At 43.7% G+C, this 25,566-nt stretch overlaps 1 protein-coding gene across 4 annotated transcripts in view; it reads left to right on the forward strand.

Moving 5' to 3' along the window:
• Positions 1-16,242, forward strand: part of GAB1 (GRB2 associated binding protein 1) — a 126,355-nt gene extending 110,113 nt beyond the window's left edge. For 2 of the 4 annotated variants that reach the window (XM_077279262.1, XM_077279264.1), the window contains exons 7-11: positions 3,547-3,636; positions 11,702-11,789; positions 12,946-13,069; positions 14,994-15,116; positions 15,936-16,242. In XM_077279262.1, the coding sequence (XP_077135377.1) occupies positions 3,547-3,636; positions 11,702-11,789; positions 12,946-13,069; positions 14,994-15,116; positions 15,936-16,094 (584 nt within the window). In that variant the 3' untranslated portion in view covers positions 16,095-16,242. The remainder of the gene's footprint in view (positions 1-3,546; positions 3,637-11,701; positions 11,790-12,945; positions 13,070-14,993; positions 15,117-15,935) is intronic. The other 2 variants (XM_077279263.1, XM_077279265.1) reach the window with 1 other exon arrangement.
• Positions 16,243-25,566: the final 9,324 nt, after the last annotated feature.

Below are 25,566 nucleotides of genomic sequence, written 5' to 3' on the forward strand. Positions count from 1 at the left end.
CAGAAATGCAAATGCACTTCACTCTAAATTATAGCACTAAGCAAAGGATCCCTATGGTGATAAATGGTCCATGCTGATTTACTGTGCTGACTCTCGGAGCTTGAGCTTACTAGAGATGAGCGAATTGATGGAAATTGATTTTATGTTGAAAATTTGGTAATTCACTGGATCTGGCAAATCTGAATAATTTTGTAATTTGCTCCAGCTCACATGATCGTGGCTGGACGGCTTTCCCGTAAATCAATGCAATGATCACATGGTAAAGCACAGCCAATTAAAAGGGACTGTCATAGCCTTTATAAAAGTCGAAGCAGGAAATGAAGTAGCAATTTTATGGTGAATCTAGATAAGGATGTCAGTTTACAGAAGGAGGAAGTAAAAGACAAAAAACAGTAAAAAAACTTTAATGGATGAAATAAAAAAAAAAAAACATTCCCAGAATGCATAATATGAATCTGAAGTGAGTCTGCCACACGTATTCTGTTGTGGATAAGAGGTGGTCTTTTCTGTAGTTGGCTTGCAATTCCCGTCAACAGGGAAAATTTCCCATGGGAAATAAAAGAAAGTAGAAAGTGTTTTTGGTAATTTTCAATTTGTAGCAGAACGCAAAATGGTGCCTCACAACATTGGTTTTCACAGGCGATCAGAGTAGTTGACTTCTAACTGTAGCTCTTAATGACCCTTATAAGGTGTTACCTCCTATTGTGGCCAAATGTTTTAAGACTGTCACAAATTTTGGTTTTTGCAAAGTTTACAGCTTCATTTTATATAGTGGCAATTTGCATTAACTCTAGAGTGATATACAGGCTGATGATGAATTGCAAAAAAAAGCCAACTCAATCCTTGCCATAAAAATTAACTTAATCCTAAAAAAGAAAAAGAAAAACAAATTTCCACTGAATTTCAGCCCTTCCATAAAATTTCCTGCTTACGTCATCATTGGCTAGGGAGGAGGTGACAATGAGGACAAGGCATCAAGAGAACTTGATATCTCAGGCCACCTATTGGATGAAGCAATCCTAAAACTCAATATCGACCCTTTATTGAGCCTTGCCTCGTGAAGATAAGAAGCCAAACCAGAAACTCCATTTGCATACTCCTCAGTGTAAGGAGATATGATTTGGTTGTATGAGAGGATGTTGACTGGGCATCTAAGGGGGATTGTTTCTACTTGTGGAGAGTTCCAAGCCAGTGTAAGGAGAGTATCTCCCAGTCATATGGCTTCTTATCCCAAGTCATATGGCAAGGGTCATTAAAGGGTTGATATTGACTTTTAGGATTGCTACATCCATAAGGTAACACTAGAGACCAAGTTGTCTTTTTCTATGTAGAGGCTATTTGCATATGTAAATTCCCAGAGGAGTATTGCATGGCCTTTTAACTCTCCTTACACTGGTTTAGCACTCTCTGCAAGGAAAGAAACATTCACTCTTTTATCCTCTGTCATAAACTGATTGCTTTAAGAGGGCGGTTCTAGATGTCATGGTCATCTTCTGTGAACCATGGTTGTCTTCTATTAACCATGGTTTCCTCCAAGGAAACCTGCAGTCATTGTTTTTCATGAGAAGGGTTTTACATGCAAGGACATTGCTGCCCCTAAGATTGCCTATAAATCAATCATTTATCAGAATATCAAGTACTTCAAAGAGTAAGGTTTAATTGTTATGAAGAAAGCTGCAGAGCAATTTCCAGAACTGTCTCCTGAATAGAATTCCGCTTTGGGATTGGTTCACCAGTGCAGGGCTTACTCGGGAATGGCAGCAGGCACATGTTAGTGTGTCTGCACATGTCAGTGTGTCTGCACGCACAGTGAAGCGAAGTAAGCTGGCCCAGTATCAAGAAGTGCAGCAAACAGCTCACTTCTATCCAGAAAAACTTCAAAGACAGACAAACAGGACTGCAGAGCAATGTTGAAAAAGTTCTATACTTAAATGAAGCTCCCTTTAGCCTGTTTGGGACATCTAGAAGAATGATTGGAGAAAAAAAGGTGAGCGCTACCATTTTTGTTATGTCAGAATGTGTCCCAGAAGCTGATATCCAGCTGCCAGGCGAAATTGCAGACGTCTTGAAAAGGGTCAACACTAATATTGAGACTTTGCATAAACTTGATGAATTTGTCAATAAGTGTAAAATGTTCTAAAATGCTGATACTTGAACTTCAGTGTCCATAGAGACATCTGCCTTAAAGATCTAAAAACAATGAAGCAGCAAACCGTGGAAACCAAACATGGTGTCTGTCTCCATTTTTGGCCACTATCATAATAAACTCTCGGTTCAAATAAGCTGTAGGAATGTGTACACATAGCGTGAAACCCATTATCTGGTTCCCTTTTAAAAGGGCAGTCCAGCCTCAAAAAACTTGCCTGCAGCATGGATGGGGATAAAAATACTCAACCCCATGGATCAAGCGGCTTTTGATTAGTCGAAGCATTCAGCTGAATGGAACTGTGTGTCATTGGACGTTCCAGCCAGCTGACCGCCGCAGCCAATTACAAGCCACAGTGGTCCGGTGAATGTAGAGGGGCAACATGGTAGCTTCTGGTCTGGGAATAGACTGTGACAGTTACCTGTGTTAAATCCAGGGGTTGACAACAGGTGAGTGTGTTTCATTTTGTTTTTACCCCATTCATGCCACCAGTAAATTTTTGAGGGCCAAACTTTTCCTTAAAATTTGCATTTCTGTAAATATACCTACCTGTCACTGTTTAATCAAATTGTTTATTTTTTTCCCCTTTGTTGGAGATTTGTTTCTTATAGTGACTTGTATCTTGGTTTGTTTTTTTTCAGAATTGTGTGTGGATTTGGCCCTGTGCATGTGCACGTTTATCATTCTCTCCTTGTTTTATGATAGTGCTGTAGTAGTATATAGTAGTTGTCTAGCTGGAAAAAGTTGTTTTAATGTGTTTAAGATGAAAATAGTTGCTGCTAATAAACGTTCACAAGGAAAGCTGCCTGATGTCGACTCTTCAATGATAGTACCAGCACCTCCTTCTTCCCCTGACTCAGAGCTGTCCTGCTCCTTTCAGCCAGTTCCCATCTCAATTTCTCCATCGAGACAGAAGGGGGCTGGTTCTGCTATTGCAATGAACCAGACCGGGGCAAAAGAGCCTAAAGCAAAGCCAGAGATTGACCAACCTGGATCAGCAACTTTCTTAAAACATATTTGTAAACGTCTGTTTCCACGCTAAACACGTTGAAACAAGTTATTTTGTTGGAGCTGGACAAACCCTTTAAGTGAGGTGAGTATTTGTTCATGAAAAGTTGATGTGGGGTAGTAGAGGAGAATATCTACTGTCCTGAGTTCTCTTGTGTTGGCTTCAGAAGGCTTCTGGCATGTGGCATTTGTTTTCTTTTCAATGTGGTGCTTTCACTGTCAGCATGAAAGCAGCTCCGCTGTGAAACTTCTCTGGACAGGGTTGCTTTTGCTGATTAAATTAACCCTGCTGTGCCGCCTGGATTCCGCTGCTTTCCGTGCAGAACTCCGTTTTTGTTCCTTTTTTTTCCAGGCAACTGTTTTATTAAGCTAGTCTTCTTTTTACCAATTAGGTCAAAGCCCTAAAATTTTAAGACCTAAACCTCATGGTTTAGAGCGAACTGATTCACAAACCATAGGTGAATTTCCCCGAAGAAACAAGGGTATGTACTTAGATCTCCACCATGTCATGTTCTATATAGAAATGCAGAAACCTATAATATATGGTAAGACAGAAGTGCCCTTACCTGTGGTTCCATAAAGAAAATGTCAGAGTATGGTGGTGGCTTTACATTGCTTAGAAATGTATTTACTTTATTTCCTGTATCTTTTATAGTAAGTGGTTAAGCTATAGATGGTTCACTTTGACTGTTTGATTAGATATATTAATCTAAAAACATTAACTTGGTTAATAATTATTTAGATGTGTTATGTTTATGATCTAAATTTGTTGTATTCTAATATTTTAATTTTAAAATGTTTCTTTCCAAGGTGTTCACATAAATTGAATGGTGCCTCATCTTTTCACTCTACAAGGCTAAACTACTCCTTAATATGGGGGAGTCGATATGCAGTGATGGGTTATGGCAGGGATACACAATCTCTGGCTCATGACAATCTGCTGCCCCCATAAGAGCGACTCCTGTCTACAAATAGTAGAATCCAGCACACGGACCACACCTAGTAGTCCAAAACACTTCATTTCCAAAACACTTCATTTCCAAAAGCTAGATGCAAATGCAGTCTTGATTTCTCCTGTCACCACATCCGTCAGTATAGTTATGGCTTTTGTCAATTCCACGATGATATCTACAAACTCGCCGCCTGCACCTTCAATGAGGTGACTTCCACTTTTCTTAACCCTGCATAGGACAATGCAGCTGGATGAGTTCTTCCATAAAAGGTTTTGGCGAAGGCTCCACGGCACCTTTGGCTACAACACAGATCACCCAGCAAAAGATGGCCGTATGCCGCTGCTGTGTTGCAGGGTTGTGGAGTCAGTAAGCCAAACCTCTGACTCCGACTCTGACTCCTCAATTTCCCCGACTTCTTGCCTCATTACTGACCATGTACATAAAGTGCAGCACAGATTCATCTTAACTAAAAGCTGAGATTCTTAGATCAGGAGCAGAACAGACATTTATAGGACATTTCATAACTTTCCCAAATTATTATGAAAACATTTTCAGCACATCCTGCATTGTACTACTGTACCCAATTTATTATATATTTTATAAGTCTCAGTAGGTCCATTTTATACCAACTCCACTAAAATGGACACACACTCCGACTCCACAGTCCTGGTTGCAACATGGTACCATCGAATGGTGTTGCATTGTGATCTTCAGGCAAGGCAGAAAAATCAGAACTAGTTGGATTATTTATGACTTGCTTATTGTGGTCCCGGTACCTTGCGGGTCACAATGCAGCCCTATTTATTTTTATTGTGCTGCGACATCGCAGCATAGAGCGATCTTAGGTCACATGGCCAGAGTCCCAGTGTAGCTCAGCTTTAAAGGAGTTATTCACTACTAGGACAACCTTCTTGCTCTGTACGTTTGCCTCAATTAAAATAGATGCCAGAAAAAAAATACCCAATATGTTAAAATTACAAATCTTTTTTTTTTGTTTACTACTAAAACCAATGGGTAAGGCCCTGTAACAAAGAAAGATTTTTAAAAAATCTTAACTTTGACCGGGATATTTTAGTATAGATCAGTGTGACTGAATTAATTCATATAGAGAATCAGTGCCATATTTTGGACCACCACCCAGCTATAAACCATGACAAATAGATGTGTGTGGTTGCAGGAAAAAATATTTACCGTATTTTTCGCTTTATAAGACGCACCTGATTATAAGACGCACCTCCAAATTTGGTGAAGAAAAAGAGAAAAAAATAATTTTATGTTAAATGGGGGTCTTGTCTTATAATGCCAGTGTCCATCTTCCAAATCATATATATGTCCCTCATCCTGGTATCTATATAACCCCCATCCTGGCACATGGCCCCCCTGTGCTGCTGGCACATGGCCCCCCTGTGCTGCTGGCACACTGCCCCCCTGTGCTGCTGGCACACTGCCCCCCCTGTGCTGCTGGCACACTGCCCCCCCTGTGCTGCTGGCACACTCCCCCCCGTGCTGCTGGCACACTGCCCCCCCTGTGCTGCTGGCACACTGCCCCCCCCTGTGCTGCTGGCACACTGCCCCCCCTGTGCTGCTGGCACACTGCCCCCCCTGTGCTGCTGGCACACTGCCCCCCCTGTGCTGCTGGCACACTGCCTCCCCTGTGCTGCTGGCACACTGCCTCCCCTGTGCTGCTGGCACACTGCCTCCCCTGTGCTGCTGGCACACTGCCTCCCCTGTGCTGCTGGCACACTGCCTCCCCTGTGCTGCTGGCACACTGCCTCCCCTGTGCTGCTGGCACACTGCCTCCCCTGTGCTGCTGGCACACTGCCTCCCCTGTGCTGCTGGCACACTGCCTCCCCTGTGCTGCTGGCACACTGCCTCCCCTGTGCTGTTGGCACACTGCCCCCCCCCTGTGCTGCTGGCACACTGCTCCCCCTGTGGTGCTGGCACACTGCCACCATCTCATCCTTGATATGGCCCCCGTCACTATAAGCCCCCCCTGCTGGCACGCTCATGGCCCCCCTCTCTATATATGCCCCCCTGCTGGCACACACATGGCCCCCCAGTCACTACATGCCCCCCCTGCAGGCACCCACATGATAAAACAACAAACATTTAACTCACCTTCTGATGATGGCTCCATGCTCCCAGCTCCTCGGTTGTGCTTCCTGTTTCCCAGGCATCAGATCATGTGACCTGGGAACACAGTGATGACATCACTGTGCTGTGCCGATCGGATGTCGGCACAGACACAGGAAGAGCCACAGGGGAACTGGGAGTACAGAGCCATCATCAGATGATGAGTTAAGTATTTATTTTATCATGTTCGTGCCTGCAGGGGGGCATGTAGTGACTGGGGGGGCCATGTATGTGCTAGCAGGGGGGGGCATATAGAGGGAGGGGAGGGCCATGTGTGTGCCAGTAGGGGGGGCATATAGAGTGACCGGGGGGGGGCATATTCATGATGGGGGGAGTGCAGGCACATGCAATATGCACTGCTCCCCTGTCAAGCAACTCGGGGCAGCTTCAGCACCGAGGTGATGGACAGTGGGTGCAGTGAATATTACATGAGGCTAATGAGCAGGAGCACAGGGCCTCCTGCTGTCTCTGCAGCCAGCCCACTCCAGCCCCCTGACACCACTCCAGAGCTGCCCCCCTCCTCTACAGCACAGCACACAGATTCGGATTTTAAGACGCACCCCTCACTTTCCCCCAAAATTTGGGGGAACAAAAGTGTGTCTTATAATCCGAAAAATACGTAAATATAGGCCCTATCAAAGCCCTTTAACCTGCCCCCTACCTTGCCCCAAGGGTTGGCACCCTAAAAAATGTGATGTGGCGCTCCCACTATCAGTTGACAGTCCCTGAGTGCGTCCCTAAGGATGATCCTAATAAAAACAACTATACTCATGTCCCATGCCAGCGCCGTTCCAGTGGTATTGGCACTTGCATTCCTCATTCCTGGGGCTCACGTGACATAACATAACCTCACGTGAGCACCGGAAACCCAAGTGCCGACACCACTGAAATGGCGACGGCACAGGAGGGGATTATAGGTGTTTTAACTGGGCAGACATTCATAGTGAGAGAGGTGCTGCTCTCACCTTTTCAGTTTATGGTGGCAGTCAAAACACTTGCCTGCTTCCATAACTCTTATATACTGTAACAGACTAAGAATGTTGTACGCTGTTGACCGATGACCTTATGGACAGAACGACTACAGTAATTGGAGAAATAGCATCTTGCCTTGAAGTACATGTATAATAGGTACGATAATTTAATCAGTCTCCGTTAGAGCTTGTTCACATGCAGCATTTTACAATACCGAAATTTCTGAAATCTCATGCACATGCTGCTTATTTTTTCCTTTCGGATTTGAACCATCAAAGCATTTTTTCAAATCTGCAGCATTTCAGTTCTTTCAGTATTTTTGCAGCGTTTTTCATCTGTTCAAACAAAAAAAGTGAAAATAAATTTGAAAAACAGGCACTGTTCTTACCAACAATCAGTTTTTGTTGTATAAAAATCTATTGGAATTACTTAATGTGAATATTGCATTAGGGGCTGATTCTATACAAGCTTTTATGCCAAGTAATTGGGGTAAAAGCTTTGAGAGTAAAAAATATTTTTTTCTTTTGCACCATGGCAAGTTGTGCAAAATTTTACGACTTTTACCAGTTTAACGCTACTCTGATGAAATGGGTGGAGCCAGGTGGGAGAGGGGAGTGGCCGCACCCGTACATCAAATTAATAAAAAATACTGGAGCTGTATACACCCGAAATCTCCACTGGAGTAGCATTTCTGGCGCAGTGGAGGCAGGTGCACGCCACATAAAAGTGGCGCTAAGTTCATTAATTGGTGTGTGCCTCTTAATGAATTTGGTGCTTTCAATTTCAGCAAGACTGGCCTAGTGCGGTAATGCGCAGACTGGCCTAGTGCGGTAATGTGCGGACTGGCCTAGTGCGGTAATGCGCGGACTGGCCTTGTGCGGTTATGCGTGGACTGGCCCAGTGCGGTAATGCGCGGACTGGCCTAGTGCGGTAATGCGCAGACTGGCCCAGTGCGGTAATGCGCGGACTGGCCCAGTGCGGTAATGCGCGGACTGGCCCAGTGCGGTAATGCACGGACTGGCCCAGTGCGGTAATGCGCGGACTGGCCCAGTGCGGTAATGCGCGGACTGGCCCAGTGCGGTAATGCGCGGACTGGCCCAGTGCGGTAATGCGCGGACTGGCCCAGTGCGGTAATGCGCGGACTGGCCTAGTGCGGTAATGCGCGGACTGGCCCAGTGCGGTAATGTGCGGACTGGCCTAGTGCGGTAATGCGCGGACTGGCCTAGTGCGGTAATGCGCGGACTGGCCTAGTGCGGTAATGCGCGGACTGGCCTAGTGCGGTAATCTGCAGACTGGCCTAGTGCGGTAATGCGCGGACTGGCCTACACTGTGTTCCAAATTATTCTACACAAAGTTTAGGAGTGATAAGGTTAGAATTTTTTTGTTTGTCATTTAAACTCATTTATGGTGATGTGTGTCAGGGCTCTTTATATCACTGAAGCAATTGCAGATACCTGTGCAAATTAGTTTGGCAGTTGTGTCCAAATAAAGGCAAGACTACTTAAGAAGGCTGTTCCACATTATTAAGCAGCCTACATTTTTTGCCAAAATGGGAAAGAAAAAGGATGTGTCGGCTGCTGAGAAGCAACAAATTGTGGAGTATTTAGGTCAAGGCATGACTACAATCAACATTGCCAAGACACTTCATCGTGATCATCGCACAATCAAGAAGTAGGTAGCTGATTCCCAGCACACACGTGTGCGTGCTGATAAGGAAAAATTGAGGACTCTTTCCAACAAGCAATTGCGTAAGGTTAAAAGAGCAGCTGCAAAAATGCCTTGTCATAGCAGCAGACAAGTTTTTGAAGCTGCTGGTGCCTCCAACGTCCCCAGAACAACAAGATGCAGGGTCCTTCAGAGGTTTGCAGCTGTGCGTAAGCCATCCTGTCGACCACCTCTATCCACTGCACACAAGCAGAAACGGCTTCAGTGGGCCAAACGATACATGAAGACTGACTTCCAAACTGTTTTGTTCACCGATGAGTGCCGTGCAACGCTCGATGGTCCAGATGGATGGAGTGGAGGATGGCTGGTTGATGGACACCCCATGAAAACACGGCTAAGCCGCCAACAAGGAGGAGGTGGAGTAATGTTTTGGGCTGGAATCATGGCGAGAGAGATTGTCGGCCCCTTTATGATCCCTGAAGGGGTAAAGATGAGCTCCATAATCTATGTGGAGTTTCTAAAACAACACTTCCTGCCATGGTTCAAGAGGAAGAACCGTGCTTTCCGCAGCAAGATCATTTTCATGCATGATAATGTACCGTCTCATGCTGCAAAAAACACATCTGCTTCTCTGGCTGCTATGGGCATAAAAGAGGACAAACTTCTGGTGTGGCCACCATCTTCCCCTGACCTCAACCCCATTGAGAACCTCTGGAGCATCATCAAAAGGAGTGTCTATGATGGCGGGAGGCAGTTCACATCTAAGCAACAGCTCTGGGAGGGTATTCTGTCCACATGCAAAGCAATTGAAGCAGAAACCATCCAAAAACTGACAAATTCAATGGACGAGAGAGTTCAGAAACTTCTTTCGAACAAGGGGTCCTATGTGCAAATGTAACATCACCTACAATAAAGTTTTCACTTGAAAACTATTTGATTTCATTTTGTAATAAGCTGATAATGCTTATAACTTCACAACTGACCATTTTTTTGGTCAAAATAAAAAAAAAAGGTTGAAAACTCTGCTGTGCATAATAATTTGGAACATGCATTTTAAGTGTTTATTTTTTTTAAAAGATACTGTTTTCACAGGCAGTTTGTTCTAAAACATTGCAATTATACTAGAATAGTAGATGACTGGAAAATAACAATGACTGCAATTCAGATAGGTAATTTAGAGAAAATATGAGGAAATATTATTTGCATAATAATTTGGAACACAGTGTAGTGCGGTAATGCGCGGACTGGCCTAGTGCGGTAATCTGCAGACTGGCCCAGTGCGGTAATGCGCGGTCTGGCCCAGTGCGGTAATGCGCGGTCTGGCCCAGTGCGGTAATGCGCGGTCTGGCCTAGTGCGGTAATGCGCGGATTGGCCCAGTGCGGTAATGCGCGGACTGGCCTAGTGCGGTAATGCGCAGACTGGCCTAGTGCGGTAATCTGCAGACTGGCCCAGTGCGGTAATCTGCAGACTGGCCTAGTGCGGTAATGCGCAGACTGGCCTAGTGCGGTAATGCGCAGACTGGCCTAGTGCGGTAATGCGCAGACTGGCCTAGTGCGGTTACGCGCTACACCAGTCTTGATAAATCATTGCCATCACATAAAGGTGATCTGTCATAGTGGATTACATTTTTGCCAGTAATTGGCTGCACCTGAAGTTTACAGCAATTGGCTGATTTACAGCTGATCAGGGTTGAGAGAGTTGCATTTTTGGGGTAATTTTTTTCCACCCTTTCTGAAGGTTGTGGGAGTATAAATGCATGCAATTCTGTCTGCTTACATTGGTTGGCTGATTGTAAATCTTGTGTGTATGCTACAGTTAAAGTGAATTTTCTGGTTGAACGCTTTTCTTTGGGGGGGGGGGGATTCTAGTAGTTGGATCTTTGCTTTTGTGATCCAGCACGCCATTTCACCAGTATAAGTAATATGGCCACCACTGGAGACATCTGATTGCTTGCACTTAATAAAGAAAAAAGGTTGATGTACATGCCTGTGTTCTCCTATAGAAAACTGCAGGCATCCAGAACTTTATTATTCATCGCTGTATCAGAAGAATGGAGCTCTGATCAGTATTCAACATACAATTCTTGGCATGAAATTGACATGGCATTAAAGGCTACCTGACATCAGAAAATCGCCTTTCAGTGAGCCTGAGGGGCTAGGTTAATAGGCGATGAACTGATGTCAGGTTTCTTCAAGTTGTATATTCACTTAAGGCATGAAACCGAATCAGATAAGATGCCCGTCTTTTTCCTTCCTCAAGATAGCTGTCGGCGATATACAGGGATTTTCATAAAACCACCTACACATGACAGACTAGCGCTCCACAGAAGCACAGCTTTATAGGGGACACAGATTCTCTCTGGACCGACTATGACTGATTTCTGTTGTGTTTCAGACCAGATATTTCTGTACGGAGCAAATGTCCTTGTTGCCCCCTCTTCAAAAAAAGGCACATAAAGTCCACTACTACTATCTTTATAGCCATGATACTTTGCTACAAAAACTTTAAGGGTTGAAAGCTGAGCTGGTAAAGAACTTACATTCTTAGAGCATATAGCTATTAGTAAAATGTTGCATTCATGCAAACAAGTTGTGGGCGTTTAGTGCTGGCGGTGGATGGTTGTGAACTCACCTTGGGTCTCTAGAGTTGGGTAATGCTTGAGAAGAACTGTCCAGATTAGCGTGAGGCTACTGGGTTACCAGACTGACGTCTCCGCTATAAGGACATTTGTGAAGGGCTGTTATAGCCCCATTCTTTAGAATAAGTTGTTTCCCAAGTGACCGTCAAAACCATTGTCATTTTGTGTTTCTTCCTTTTCTACAGTAAAGCCAGCGCCACTGGAAATCAAGCCCGTCCCTGAGTGGGAAGAGTTGCCCGTACGCTCTCCAGTGACCAGAAGCTTCACACGAGAGTGAGTGTTTTATTAGGACTGAGAAACCAGCTGATGGGAACACATGATGTTTGGTTAGTTACATTGTGGTTTCTACATACTGTGCTACTACACGCTCCGCCACTCTTAGTTGAGACTTGCTTTATTAATTTGCCATATAAATCTATTCAGATCCGAGGGAGGATTGTGCTGCATAGTGAAGGAAGGGGCTGCTGAAACTTGGTGACTTATACCGAGGACAACAAGTCTTAGTAAGGTGGAACCGGGCCTGGCTGTAATATAAATGTGCCACATTTACCTTTCTTTATCTCACAGTAATCTGTATTTCACCATCATTCTGCCCTTACGCGTCCAATCTGAGGAGGATCAGCAGCCTGAACCAATGATGACACATTAGATATACATTAGATTTGTCTTGAGACCTTCCTTGCAGAATGTGGAGCTAGTCTGATCTATGGCCATGTAGTAGGATGCTCTGTCATTTTGTGGTTACATCGGCATACACTCGTGTTCCAGACCAGTTCCACGTTCCATAATCTGTAATCTTGCCCATCACACAGCATGACGAAGGTTGCAAGACCAAAAACCCTTATGCCAAATCTGATACGCCCTTTGTAAGTAAAAGAAGCCCGACCATATTTAACGGAGTGAGCCGAGCGTCATGTTGCATATTATATATGGGAACCTACCTGCTGGTCCTCCGCTTATTTCATTTAACCAGAGTGCTGAAGATCTATTTTCTGAACAAACTATGACACACGGATGCCCTGTAGATAAACTAGGCACAGATCACAGCTACCATAAGGCTGGGTTCACAAGTCGAGTATCTGGAGCTGATTTTTGTTTTTCTTGCTTGTGAAATCTGCAGCAATCTTATGCACATGCTGCATTTATTTTGGTGTGGATTTTACCTATTTAAATGTGGACCCTAAATCCACAGGATAGGGTGGCCTGGCATTGGTTTTGTAGCATATCCATAACAATAAATGTAAATGAACACAAGGTTAAGTGCAGAAAATATGCAGAAATGCTTTTGATTTGGTGTCTAAAATCTACATAAAATCTGTGTCATGTGAGCGCAGCCTAACAGAGCTGAGGACGTGTGGCTTTGCGTGGTGCATGGTGGGTCCTCCTTGGTGATAGTCATTTTACATGTGGCATACTTTGTATCCTTCAGCTCCTCCAGGTTCCCTATGCCGACCAGACCAGACTCTGTCCACAGCACAGCTTCTAGCAGTGACTCGCAGGACAGCGAAGAAAACTACGTGCCCATGAACCCAAATCTCCCCACAGATGGACCAGTATGTAAAAGCAACATCTCCCTTACTGATTTTCTGTGTAATCTACTATATAATTGTCTAAGGGTCACTTCCGTCTGTCTGTCCTCCTGTCTGTCACGGTTATTCATTCGCTGATTGGTCTCGCCAGCTGCCTGTCATGGCTGCCGCGACCAATCAGCGACGGGCACAGTCCGGAAGAAAATGGCCTCTCCTTCCTCCACACAGTCAGTGCCCGCTCCGTACTCCCCTCCAGTCAGCGCTCACACAGGGTTAATGGCAGCGTTAACCGACCGCGCTATGCCGCGGTCGGTTAACGCTGCCATTAACCCTGTGTGACCAACCTTTTACTATTGATGCTGCCTATGCGGCGTCAATAGTAAAAATATCTAATGTTAAAAATAATAATAAAAAAACAAAACGTTATATACTCACCGTCCGTCGGCCCCTTGGATCCACAACAGGCCTTCCCTGCTCGCAACGCTCCGGTAACCAGTCCATGCTGCGATCTTGCGAGATGATGACGTGCGGTCTCGCGAGACCGCTACGTCATCTCGCGAGACCGCAATGCAATCTTCAGACCGGAGTGCGCGACGAGCATCGGTAACCGGCTGCTTCGATCCTAAGGCTCCGGAAGGTGAGTATATAACTATTTTTTATTTTAATTCTTTTTTTTTTAACAGGGATATGATGCATACTACGTGGCTGGGCAATATGCTACGTGACTGGGCACTATACTACGTGACTGGGCAGTATACTATGTGGCTGGGCAGTATACTATGTGGCTGGGCAGTATACTATGTGGCTGGGCAGTATACTATGTGGCTGGGCAATATACTACGTGGCTGGCCAATATACTACGTGGCTGGCCAATATACTACGTGGCTGGCCAATATACTACGTGGCTGGCCAATATACTACGTGGCTGGCCAATATACTACGTGGCTGGCCAATATACTACGTGGCTGGCCAATATACTACGTGGCTGGGCACTATACTATGTGGCTGGGCACTATACTATGTGGCTGGGCACTATACTATGTGGCTGGGCACTATACTATGTGGCTGGGCACTATACTATGTGGCTGGGCACTATACTATGTGGCTGGGCACTATACTATGTGGCTGGGCACTATACTATGTGGCTGGGCACTATACTATGTGGCTGGGCACTATACTATGTGGCTGGGCACTATACTATGTGGCTGGGCACTATACTATGTGGCTGGGCACTATACTATGTGGCTGGGCACTATACTATGTGGCTGGGCACTATACTATGTGGCTGGGCACTATACTATGTGGCTGGGCACTATACTATGTGGCTGGGCACTATACTATACTATGTGGCTGGGCACTATACTATGTGGCTGGGCACTATACTATGTGGCTGGGCACTATACTATGTGGCTGGGCACTATACTATGTGGCTGGGCACTATACTATGTGGCTGGGCACTATACTATGTGGCTGGGCACTATACTATGTGGCTGGGCACTATACTATTTGGCTGGGCACTATACTATGTGGCTGGGCACTATACTATGTGGCTGGGCACTATACTACGTGGCTGGGCAATAGCATATTCTAGAATACCCGATGCGTTAGAATCGGGCCATCATCTAGTGATCTTTATAAAGTGCGTTTATAGCGAGTTGGCTTGTAGTCGCCAGCCTACATTCTGACTGCTCAGAGCCGGCGGAGCTGCCACGGTAGCACCAATGTCCAGAGTAGTATAATATGGTGCTAGGACCGAGGGAGCGATAGAACATAAAACCATTGGATCACGGTGCCGGTAGCTATTGGCACATCCACACTACTGCAGTAAAATGCTTATTATTAAAGAAAAGACAATGCCCAAGTATGAGTAAGGAAGGCATAAGATGCGGGCTGTGTGGACATTTGTATACTTTACTTGTACGTTAATGGAATATGTCTCCAATTCCAGTGCATATTTGAGAGCAACAGTCTTGATGGCGGAAACAGCCCCATGGTGAAACCCAAGGGCGACAAACAAGTGGAATATCTCGACTTGGATTTGGACTCCGGCAAGTCAACACCTCCAAGAAAAGTATGTGGAATGACTAAACAGATAAGAAATACTGTGTTCTGATAGAAATCATCCACCTGTAAATGCCGATCAGAAAGGGTCAAGATCCGGTGGGTCGGCATAGTCTGGGCGCCCTGTTAGTGAAAGGCAGAAACGGTGGTAGACAGCAGAAATGTCGTCTTCCCACTACTTAATACAAATGATCCTATATTTGACGGGTAGACATTAAAGGATTATTTTAGTCGTTCACATTTATGGCAAATCCATTTCATACACCCAGGTGTCTGAGAGATGCTGGTGCTCCTCCTGTGACCTGCACCCATCTCATGTACGCTTTTCACACTGACCCATGTCTGGCAGCCTTTGTGTAAGGCAATCTATGGATGCCATATAACTGACTACAGAGATTTGCCTTGATTCCTGTGATGTCACTCTCTGGACTTCTTGGCATCGCTTTTATAAAATCACTGTTTTATCTGCATCAGATCTAGCAGTTCTCTGAATACTGATCTCTGTATAACCCGGCCCATAGAACTGATTGGCAGCTTTCTGTATACACTCTGCATAGCCAGAAATCTGCCAATAAATGGTGGGGGCAATGTTACACATAGGAGCACTGCATGGCACACGATAACTCGTCCCCTGTTGATAATTTCCTGCTGATAAAACACTGATTTTATTGAAACTACTGTAAGTGACACATCGCTAGAATCTGGGTCTTTCTTTACATTCTGCTGTTCTCAGATTAAACCTATCCATAGAGTCTCTTTAATGAGAATAATTTGTTTCCTGTTTTGCAGATACTAATGAGTTCATTTTTTTTTTCCCTTTTCTTTTCAGAAAAAGAGCACTGCGTCCGGGAGCAGCGCAGCAGAAGAAAAGGTGGATTATGTGGTGGTTGACAAGGAAAAAACCCTGGCACTGACAAATACTAGGAAAGCATGGACTGATGAAAGACAGTCTACGGAGTCAGAAACCCCGACCAAGAGCGTCAAGTGAATGTTTCTAGAGCTGCAAAATCTTCTTTCATTGTGACAAGCTAGCCAAGTTTTATATGGTGCCACATTATGTCATCTGTCATCTGAAGTCAATGGAACTGGTATTTTAGGAAACATTTCAGATGCCTCAGTAAGACGCAGACTGAGCTGTGCCCCGTGGAGCCGCACTCACATGTAAATACCCAACAGTGGCGCAAGGACACATTTAGCCATGTTTTGTAGTATTACTGTTTTATGCACTTTGTGTGTTTGAAACAATGGTTCTTGTAGCGAACACTTAATTTGCCATTAACAACGCTAATTTCTTTGTTTTATTTCATATACTAACATAACTAAAAGCTCAATGAAACGGAGTGATAGCCAGACCACGGACGCATAACACAAGCCGCCTAGCATGATTTCGAGGTTTAGGCCTCCTTTTATGTTCCTCTACCTGGCAAAGATTTTTTGTCATTGCCAGCTTCACCATTACATTTTTTTTTTATATATATATATATATATATAAACTTCTAGTTGTATAGTTCCAAAATTCCAATAGTGTTCTTGTCCATACCTGCAGAATCACGTGCTCCGTTTTTGTTTTTTAGGTTTTTTTTTTTTGGTTTTTTTTTATTACAACCGTTTTTTGAGATCATGAATGTAAAATAAGAACTTTATTCAATGTCATTTTTTTTTGCTACCACCTCCCCATAAATTAGGATTGGTATCGGGTGTTTTTATGTTGTTCAGACAGGCGGGAGCCGTATATTTAGCTCTAATGTCAGGATCACAAGTTGGGAAAGCAGAGAGAACCTTTGTAAACGTGTAGTAGAGACTCCTGGGACTTTTGTCCTCAATATAGAAGTCAGGGAAAATTCTGATCAGCCCATAACCCTTACCTATGCACCACTCTGGAGCCCCCCATTGTATGACGCGGCAGCCTAACGACCCGAACCAACCTAATTGTGGATGGGCAATGGTCATTACTGGCTGCAGTGTCTCTTAAATGCCATTGATAATTCAACAGTGTTTTTTGTAAACCAGCTTTGAGAAGAAGCCTTGTGAACGTATTGGTTCTCGGTATATTATCCCATCGGTGCCATTTTATGTTGTAATCTCTAATATTTGGGAGCCTATGTATACATGTAGCCCGTACCTGTGATATGTAAAGCAGCTATGGTTACATTCTGGTAGTCCGTCAGTTATGTTGAGCATTTTTCTATACAGTAATGTATTTTTTATTTGCATAGTCTATGTCCATATGGTGGAGATTCTGCAGGGTAGGATCTTCTGCTAATAAATAGTCACACTAGTGCCATGGAATGGGCTGTGCTCATCACGTCTGGGGGCTGCAGGCCCCATGTCACGTTCTTTAGAAGTAGCGTTTTTTTTAATGTGGGTGATACATAAGGTGGATTGCTATTAATCAGGTACTTAGCTGGCACTGCGGTGCTAATGCAACGATCAGGTTGTTACAGTGAAATGTAAGCATGGAAATCTCTAATACTGTAATGCTCTTTGGAGACAGCTGCCATTAACGTTTCTAGCGCGAGTACAATACTGTGATTTGTGTTCAGAAGCCAAGTAGAGAATGCTATGACACCACTGTGCCCTTTACATTGGCACGTTTTTTTTTAAATTAACACCTGCTTTGCCTTATATTTAAATTCTCTATGCAAGTTGTTTTATATAAGCCTGTGTAGTTACCTTTTTAACATATTATTTAATAGTTCCCATAATTTCCTACAGTCTATTACCAGTTGGTTGAAGAAAGAGCCGTGCTACATTGTACCTAAGGGGCTTCATAAATGTCCTTAGTGAGTGGAGTGACCTTCGTCACTTTCTGCCATTTTAAAAATAAGGCGTTTCATGCAAATGATCTTTTAAAGGGACACTGTCACCAAAAAGCTGTTTCACTTTATGTGTTACTGTAAGGGATTTTATGACTTTTTACAAATCATTGTTTTAAAGCTTGTAATATGATTTCTTTCCTATCGAAGATACAGTATAGGATTGTCCGCTGTTATAAAACAATTTATAAAAATGGACCCACGGCACTGAAGCTTCTGGCTGTTCCCCCTGGAACTCCTGCTGGTATCCGCCACCTTGTCCTTGCTTCATTCTCCGGTGAGGGGTGTGTCAGATAACCGCTGCAGCCAATCAGCACAGACGGGAAACGCCCACAGCAATGAGGGAAAGCAGCAGGGTTCAATAGGTGTTCTTTTTAAAAAAATTAGTATTGGATAACCCTTTAAATGCGAACTCATGAAGACGCACAATTTTTTATGATTTCTGGAGGTCCAGCTATTCTGACCCTTGGCCAGCTGGTATTGCAGGGGAAAGCTGCATTAGTGGCTATACATGCCAGGTCAGGCATGGCAGCAGCTTTCTGCCCTAACAGGGCATTCGTATATGGAGTGTGTGAAATGATCCCGCTGCTCTTGCCTTGTCATCTTCACTGCAGGAGACGCATGGTTTACAGTCAAGTATCCAGAGACCTTGACATGTCTGTAGAACCTGGTAAGAGCCCTGGACATCGCCAGAACTTTCTTTTACGACGAGATACAAAGCTTCCTTTATTTTGTATCCGAGGCAGTGAGATCCAGCTGTTATTCTGCCTACAAGAGATTTATTTTTACCTTTCCATATAATCCTCAGCTATGTACAGAGATTGCCATAACTCTGTCCTGTACCTGTCCCAAATTAACCTATTGATATATAGGTTTTCTTTTTTGGCAGGTCTAACCATGAGCCATTTTGCTGCCCTTGTAGGAGTAATGACGTTGCTGATGAAGGCTGTTCTAACCATGTTTTGTTATTTTTTGCCCAGGCTGCAGAGTAGCCCGTTTGGACGCAATTTCTCAGCACATGTGAAACCTGAAATAATTAACATATACAACGATAGACATGGCAGAATGGAAAATATCCACTGTTGAAAAAACTTTCTAGTAATAACTTGGCAAATATTTCATTCTATGGTGATGGTATCCCTTTAAATAGAATTAGCAACTGTTGTATTCTTTTCTGGGCAAAATAGAATTCTATATAAGATGTAACCCCCCCCCTAAGTAATAAATATACAAGACTTTATAATTCTGCTAAAGTGCATAATACTACTGTTACAGCATGCAAATCCTTTCCTTTGTATGTCCTGTACAGAGATTTGTCAATTGGTGACCGAAATGTTGTACAACATGGAATGAGATTTACCCAGTCAGCAGACGGTTAATATGTCTGTACCATAAAGTAGTATTCCCCAATGAAATGTGCTTCCTTTGGGCTCTTACACATGGGCAATGTCTCTGTGCTCGCGGTCTGAGCGGTCCTGGATCCCCCGCCTATGGTGATGTTTATGTGGAATTGTCACCTCAGACTGTAAGGACAGTGGTCACCAGGACATGTCCACGTGTGCGAGGCGTAACACAAGCTGATGACCTGGTACTTGGATTTCACGTGAAAAAGTGTTTGAAACTATTAATTTGCCCATGTGATTTAAGTATGTGTCTTCTTGTTTTTAGTGTGTTAAACTGGTACTTACTGTCACTGACACCAGTGCAGGAGCTAACGAACACGAACCAACGTCTACAGAAATAAACCTCTCTTGCTCACTGTATTTTAGTTTTGCCTCTTATTTCCTCTCACAGTTAATGTGATGTCTTTGTATATTGGCCAAATGGCTAATTTCATATTTTTTGCTGCAGGTACCCACACACTCTGTGGATAAAAGTATTGAACACCTATAAGAGCTTTTATGACCCTTTATACATGAATAGGCATTAATATGCAACCGGTCTTCACTTTGAACGTATAACAGCTTCCACTGTTCTCGAAAAGTTTTCAACTCGCTTTTGGTGTTTGTGGGAATTTTTGCCTATTTATCCAGAAGGGCGTTTGTGAGAACAGCTCATATGTTGGATGAGAGGACCTGACTGGCAATCTCTGTTCTACTGTATCCCAAAGATGTTTGATGGACTTGAGGCCGGTCAAGTTCTTCCATGCAAACTCGTCCATCTATGCCTTTCTAGACTACCTCAGTACACACAGAACGTAGCCTCCCAAAACTGTTTTCACAAAGTTGTAATCATACAGTTGCCAAAATGTCTTGGTATGCTGAAGCATTAAGTCTTCTATTATGTTTTCCAACTAAGGATCTAGGCTAACCCTCCTAGGTAGATTCCCCTGATTAAAGAGAATGCTGAACATGTCCTTGCTGATCACTAAGAGAACTCTCATCTTGCCTGACACTGATGAGTCTGATCGGTGCAGGGCAGGAAAGCACACTACCAGGATCTGAATATCTCCAAAGCTCCATGGATACTGCAGATCCTGGCTAAATGAAGGACGTTTCACATCGTGTGATCAGTCACCAGCCTTGAAGAAACCTCAGTATACGGTAATGTATACTTTGTGTTTTGATAATGGAGCGGAGTTTGTGTGGTTCAGATGTGTGCTTTGTGTTTTAATTATATTTGCCCTGTGTGTTCATTGTAGCAGAGCTGTGTATGTTCATGTAGCAGTGTTATGAGTTTATGATAATCTATTTAACCCCTTAACACCCAATGACGTATAGTGTCCGTCATTGGATGCCTCCGCCTGTTTGATGCAGGCTCCAGCCTTTTTCGGGACATGACAGCTGATCTGATCAGCTAACATGTGCTCCTAACAGCCGCGGGTGGAATGGCGATGCACCCACGGCTGTTAACATGTTAAATGCCGTTGTCAATTTCTGACAGTGGCATTTAACATGCACGCACTAGATGTGCGTCGCAAACTCTGCCCATGTGCACCCGAGTCACATGTCTGCGGGTCACCAATGGGTTGGCATGACAGCCTGGAGTTTGCAGAAGACCCCTGTGGTTGTCATTGCCGGATAGCTATGAGTGCCGCCCTGTGGTTTATTGGGGAATCTGTCCCTGTGTCCTGCATACTATGGTGCTGGGCAGCCCACCTGTTAATACAGGGCGTCATTAATAGGCTGCAAACCAGACACTCTGCATCACACTTGCCTGTGTGACTGGCGTCCTATGCGAGCTATATCAGTGTGCATTTTTTTTATACTGGGCAACCAACCCCTCCAATGTCTGTTAAGTGTGGGGGTGGCTGTTTTTATCAGTAGTTTGTACCTGTGCTGCCCCTTGCCTTTATCAGTGGAGGCCTGCAGCATCCTGCTAAAAGTGCATTTGACATAACGGTATGTACCATTCTGCAGTGCATTCCCGCAAATTGAATGGAAAGCGATTAAAATAAGTTATGCACCCCAAATTGCTACCAATATTGCAAAAAACTTATTTTTCTAAATAAGAAAAGTGATTTTTTTTTTTTTGTGTGATAATTGCAAAACCTAAAAAACCTATAAATCTGGTATCACTAGAATTATACTTACCTGAAGAATAAAACCTTATTATCACTTATACTGCACGATAAATGTTGTTTTTATAAAAGAAAAAAACTTTTCTTGAACATCTATTGATTAGTTAAATCTGCCACCCAAAGATTTCAATAAGATTCTGGTCACATTTAGGCCGGCGTCACACTGGCGAGTTTTACGGACGTATGAGCGCAGAAAATACATCCGTAAAATACGCATAACACATGGCCCAATGATTCTCTATGGCCCAACTCCTATCAGCCGTATTTAACAGATCCTTATTATACGGTCTTCTACGGCCGTACAAAATCGCAGCATACTGCGTTTGTCACCGTATTGCGCAAAAAATCGCCAATGAAAGTCTATGGGGGCGAGAAAAATACAGATTACACATGGACCAGCAGTGTGACTTGCGAGAAATACGCAGCGGTGTTCTATAGAAAAGCCGGTAATTCAATTGCCGGCTTTTCGTTTCTCCTTCCCAAACCCGACAGGATATGAGACATGGTTTACATACAGTAAACCATCTCATATCCCTTTTTGTTTGGCATATTCCACACTACTAATGTTAGTAGTGTGTATGTGCAAAATTTGGGCACTGTAGCTTGTAAAATAAAGGGTTAAATCGCGGAAAAAATTGGCGTGGGCTCCCGCGGAATTTTCTCTGCCAGAGTGGTAAAGCCAGTTACTGAGGGCAGATATTAATAGCCTAGAAAGGGTCCATAGTTATTGGCCCCCCCCGGCTGCAAACATCTGCCCCCAGCCACCCCAGAAAAGGCACATCTGGAAGATGTGCCTATTCTGGCACTTGGCCACTCTCTTCCCACTCCCGTGTAGCGGTGGGATATGGGGTAATGAAGGGTTAATGTCACCTTGCTATTGTAAGGTGACATTATGCCAGATTAATAATGGAGAGGTGTCAATTATGACACCTATCCATTATTAATCCAATAGTACGAAATGGTTAATAAAACACACACACATTATTTACAAGTATTTTAATGAAATAAAGACACAGGTTGTTGTAATATTTTATTATACTGGTAATCCACCTGATGACCCTCGTTCTGTAACAAAGGAAAAATAAAAAAACAACAATATCTCATACCTTCCGTCGCTCAGATCAAGTCCCACGAAGTAAATCCATCTGAAGGGGTTAAATCATTTTACAGCCAGGAGCTGTGCTAAAGCAGTGCTCGTGGCTGTAAAACCCCCGGGAATGAATGGATTGCAGGGGAATGACCTGTAGTTACCTTGAGTTGCGGTGAGGCGCCCTCTGCTGGATGTCCTCATGAACTGGAGCCTGGTAAAAGTTCCTACGCTCGAGTTCATATGAGGACATCCAGCAGAGGGCGCATAATAATAATAATTTTTATTTGTATAGCGCCAACATATTCCGCAGCGCTTTACAACTTATAGAGGGGACTTGTACAGACAATAGACATTACAGCATAACAGAAATCACAGTTGAAAACAGATACCAGGAGGAATGAGGGCCCTGCTCACAAGCTTACAAACTATGAGGAAAAGGGGAGACACGAGAGGTGGATGGTAACAATTGCTTTAGTTATTTGGACCAGCCTTAGTGTAAGGCTCGGGTGTTCATGTTAAGCTGCATGAACCAGTTAACTGCCTAAGTATGTAGCAGTACAGACACAGAGTGCTATTAACTGCATAAAGTGTATGAGAACATGATGCGAGGAACCTGATTGTTTTTTTTTTTTTTTTTATTAACCCCTTCATGACCCAGCCTATTTTGGCCTTAATGACCTTGCCGTTTTTTGCAATTCTGACCAGTGTCCCTTTATGAGGTAATAACTCAGGAACGCTTCAACGGATCCTAGCGATTCTGAGATTGTTTTTTCGTGACATATTGGGCTTCATGTTAGTGGTAAATTTAGGTCGATAATTTCTGAGTTTATTTGTGAAAAAAACAAAAATTTGGCGAAAATTTTGAAAATTTTGCAATTTTCACATTTTGAATTTTTATTCTGTTAAACCAGAGAGTTATGTGACACAAAATAGTTAATAAATAACGTTTCCCACATGTCTACTTTACATCAGCACAATTTTGGAAACAAATTTTTTTTTTGATAGGAAGTTATAAGGGTTAAAATTTGACCAGTGATTTCTCATCTTTACAACAAAATTTACAAAACCATTTTTTTTAGGGACCACCTCACATTTGAAGTCATTTTGAGGGTTCTATATGGCTGAAAATACCCAAAAGTGACACCATTCTAAAAACTGCACCCCTCAAGGTGCTCAAAACCACATTCAAGAAGTTTATTAACCCTTCAGGTGTTTCACAGCAGCAGAAGCAACATGGAAGTAAAAAATGAACATTTAACTTTTTAGTCACAAAAATGATCTTTTAGCAACAATTTTTTTATGTTCCCAAGGGTAAAAGGAGAAACTGGACCACGGATGTTGTTGTCCAATTTGTCCTGAGTACGCTGATACCTCATATGTGGGGGTAAACCACTGTTTGGGCGCAGGGCTCGGAAGGGAAGGAGCGCCATTTGACTTTTTGAATGAAAAATTGGCTCCAATCTTTAGCGGACACCATGTCGCGTTTGGAGAGCCCCCGTGTGCCTAAACATTGGAGCTCCCCCACAAGTGACCCCATTTTGGAAACTAGACCCCCCAAGGAACTTATCTAGAAGCATAGTGAGCACTTTAAACCCCCAGGTGCTTCACAAATTGATCCGTAAAAATGAAAAAGTACTTTTTTTTCCCCAAAAAATTATTTTAGCCTCAATTTTTTCATTTTCACATGGGCAACAGGATAAAATGGATCCTAAAATTTGTTGGGCAATTTCTCCTGAGTACGCTGATACCTCATATGTGGGGATAAACCACTGTTTGGGTGCACGGCAAGGCTCGGAAGGGGAGGCGTGCCATTTGACTTTTTGAATGGAAAATTAGCTCCAATCGTTAGCGGACACCATGTTGCGTTTGGAGAGCCCCTGTGTGCCTAAACATTGGAGATCCCCTACAAGTGCCCCCATTTTGGAAACTAGACCCCCCAAGGAACTTATCTAGATGCATAGTGAGCACTTATAACCCCCAGGTGCTTCACAGAAGTTTATAACGCAGAGCCGTGAAAATAAAAAATAATTTTTCTTTCCTCAAAAATGATTTTTAGCCCAGAATTTTTTATTTTCCCAAGGGTAATAGGAGAAATTGGACCCCAAATGTTGTTGTCCAGTTTGTCCTGAGTACGATGATACCCCATATGTGGGGGTAAACCACTGTTTGGGCGCACGGCAGGGCTCGGAAGGGAAGGCACGCCATTTGGCTTTTTGAATGGAAAATTAGCTCCAATCATTAGCGGACACCATGTCGCGTTTGGAGAGCCCCTGTGTGTCTAAACATTGGAGCTCCTGCACAAGTGTCCCCATTTTGGAAACTAGACCTCCCAAGGAACTAACCTAGATGTGTGGTGAGCACTTTGAACCCCCAAGTGCTTCACAGAAGTTTATAACGCAGAGCCATGAAAATAAAAAATAATTTTTCTTTTCTCAAAAATGATTTTTTTAGCCCACAATTTTTTATTTTTCCAAGGGTAACAGGAGAAATTGGACCCCAAAAGTTGTTGTCCAGTTTCTCCTGAGTACGCTGATACCCCATATGTGGGGGTAAACCACTGTTTTGGCACACGTCGGGGTTCGGAAGGGAAGTAGTGACGTTTTGAAATGCAGACTTTGATGGAATGCTCTGCGGGCGTCAGGTTGCTTTTGCAGAGCCCCTGATGTGCCTAAACAGTAGGAACTCCCCACAAGTGACTCCATTTTGGAAACTAGACCCCCAAGGGAACTTATCTAGATGTGTGGTGAGCACGTTCAACCCCCAAGTGCTTCACAGAAGTTTACAACGCAGAGCCGTGAAAATAAAAAATCATTTTTCTTTCCTCAAAAAAGATGTTTTGGCAAGCAATTTTTTATTTTCACAAGGGTAACAGGAGAAATTGGGCCCCAATATTTGTTGCTCAGTTTGTTGTGAGTGTGCTGGTACCCCATATGTGGGGGTAAACCACTGTTTGGGCACACGTCAGGGCTCGGATGGGAAGTAGTGACATTTGAAATGCAGACTTTGATGGAATGGTCTGCGGGCGTCACATTGC

The sequence above is a fragment of the Ranitomeya variabilis genome, chromosome 1 (assembly GCF_051348905.1).
Source record: "Ranitomeya variabilis isolate aRanVar5 chromosome 1, aRanVar5.hap1, whole genome shotgun sequence".
NCBI lineage: Eukaryota > Metazoa > Chordata > Amphibia > Anura > Dendrobatidae > Ranitomeya > Ranitomeya variabilis.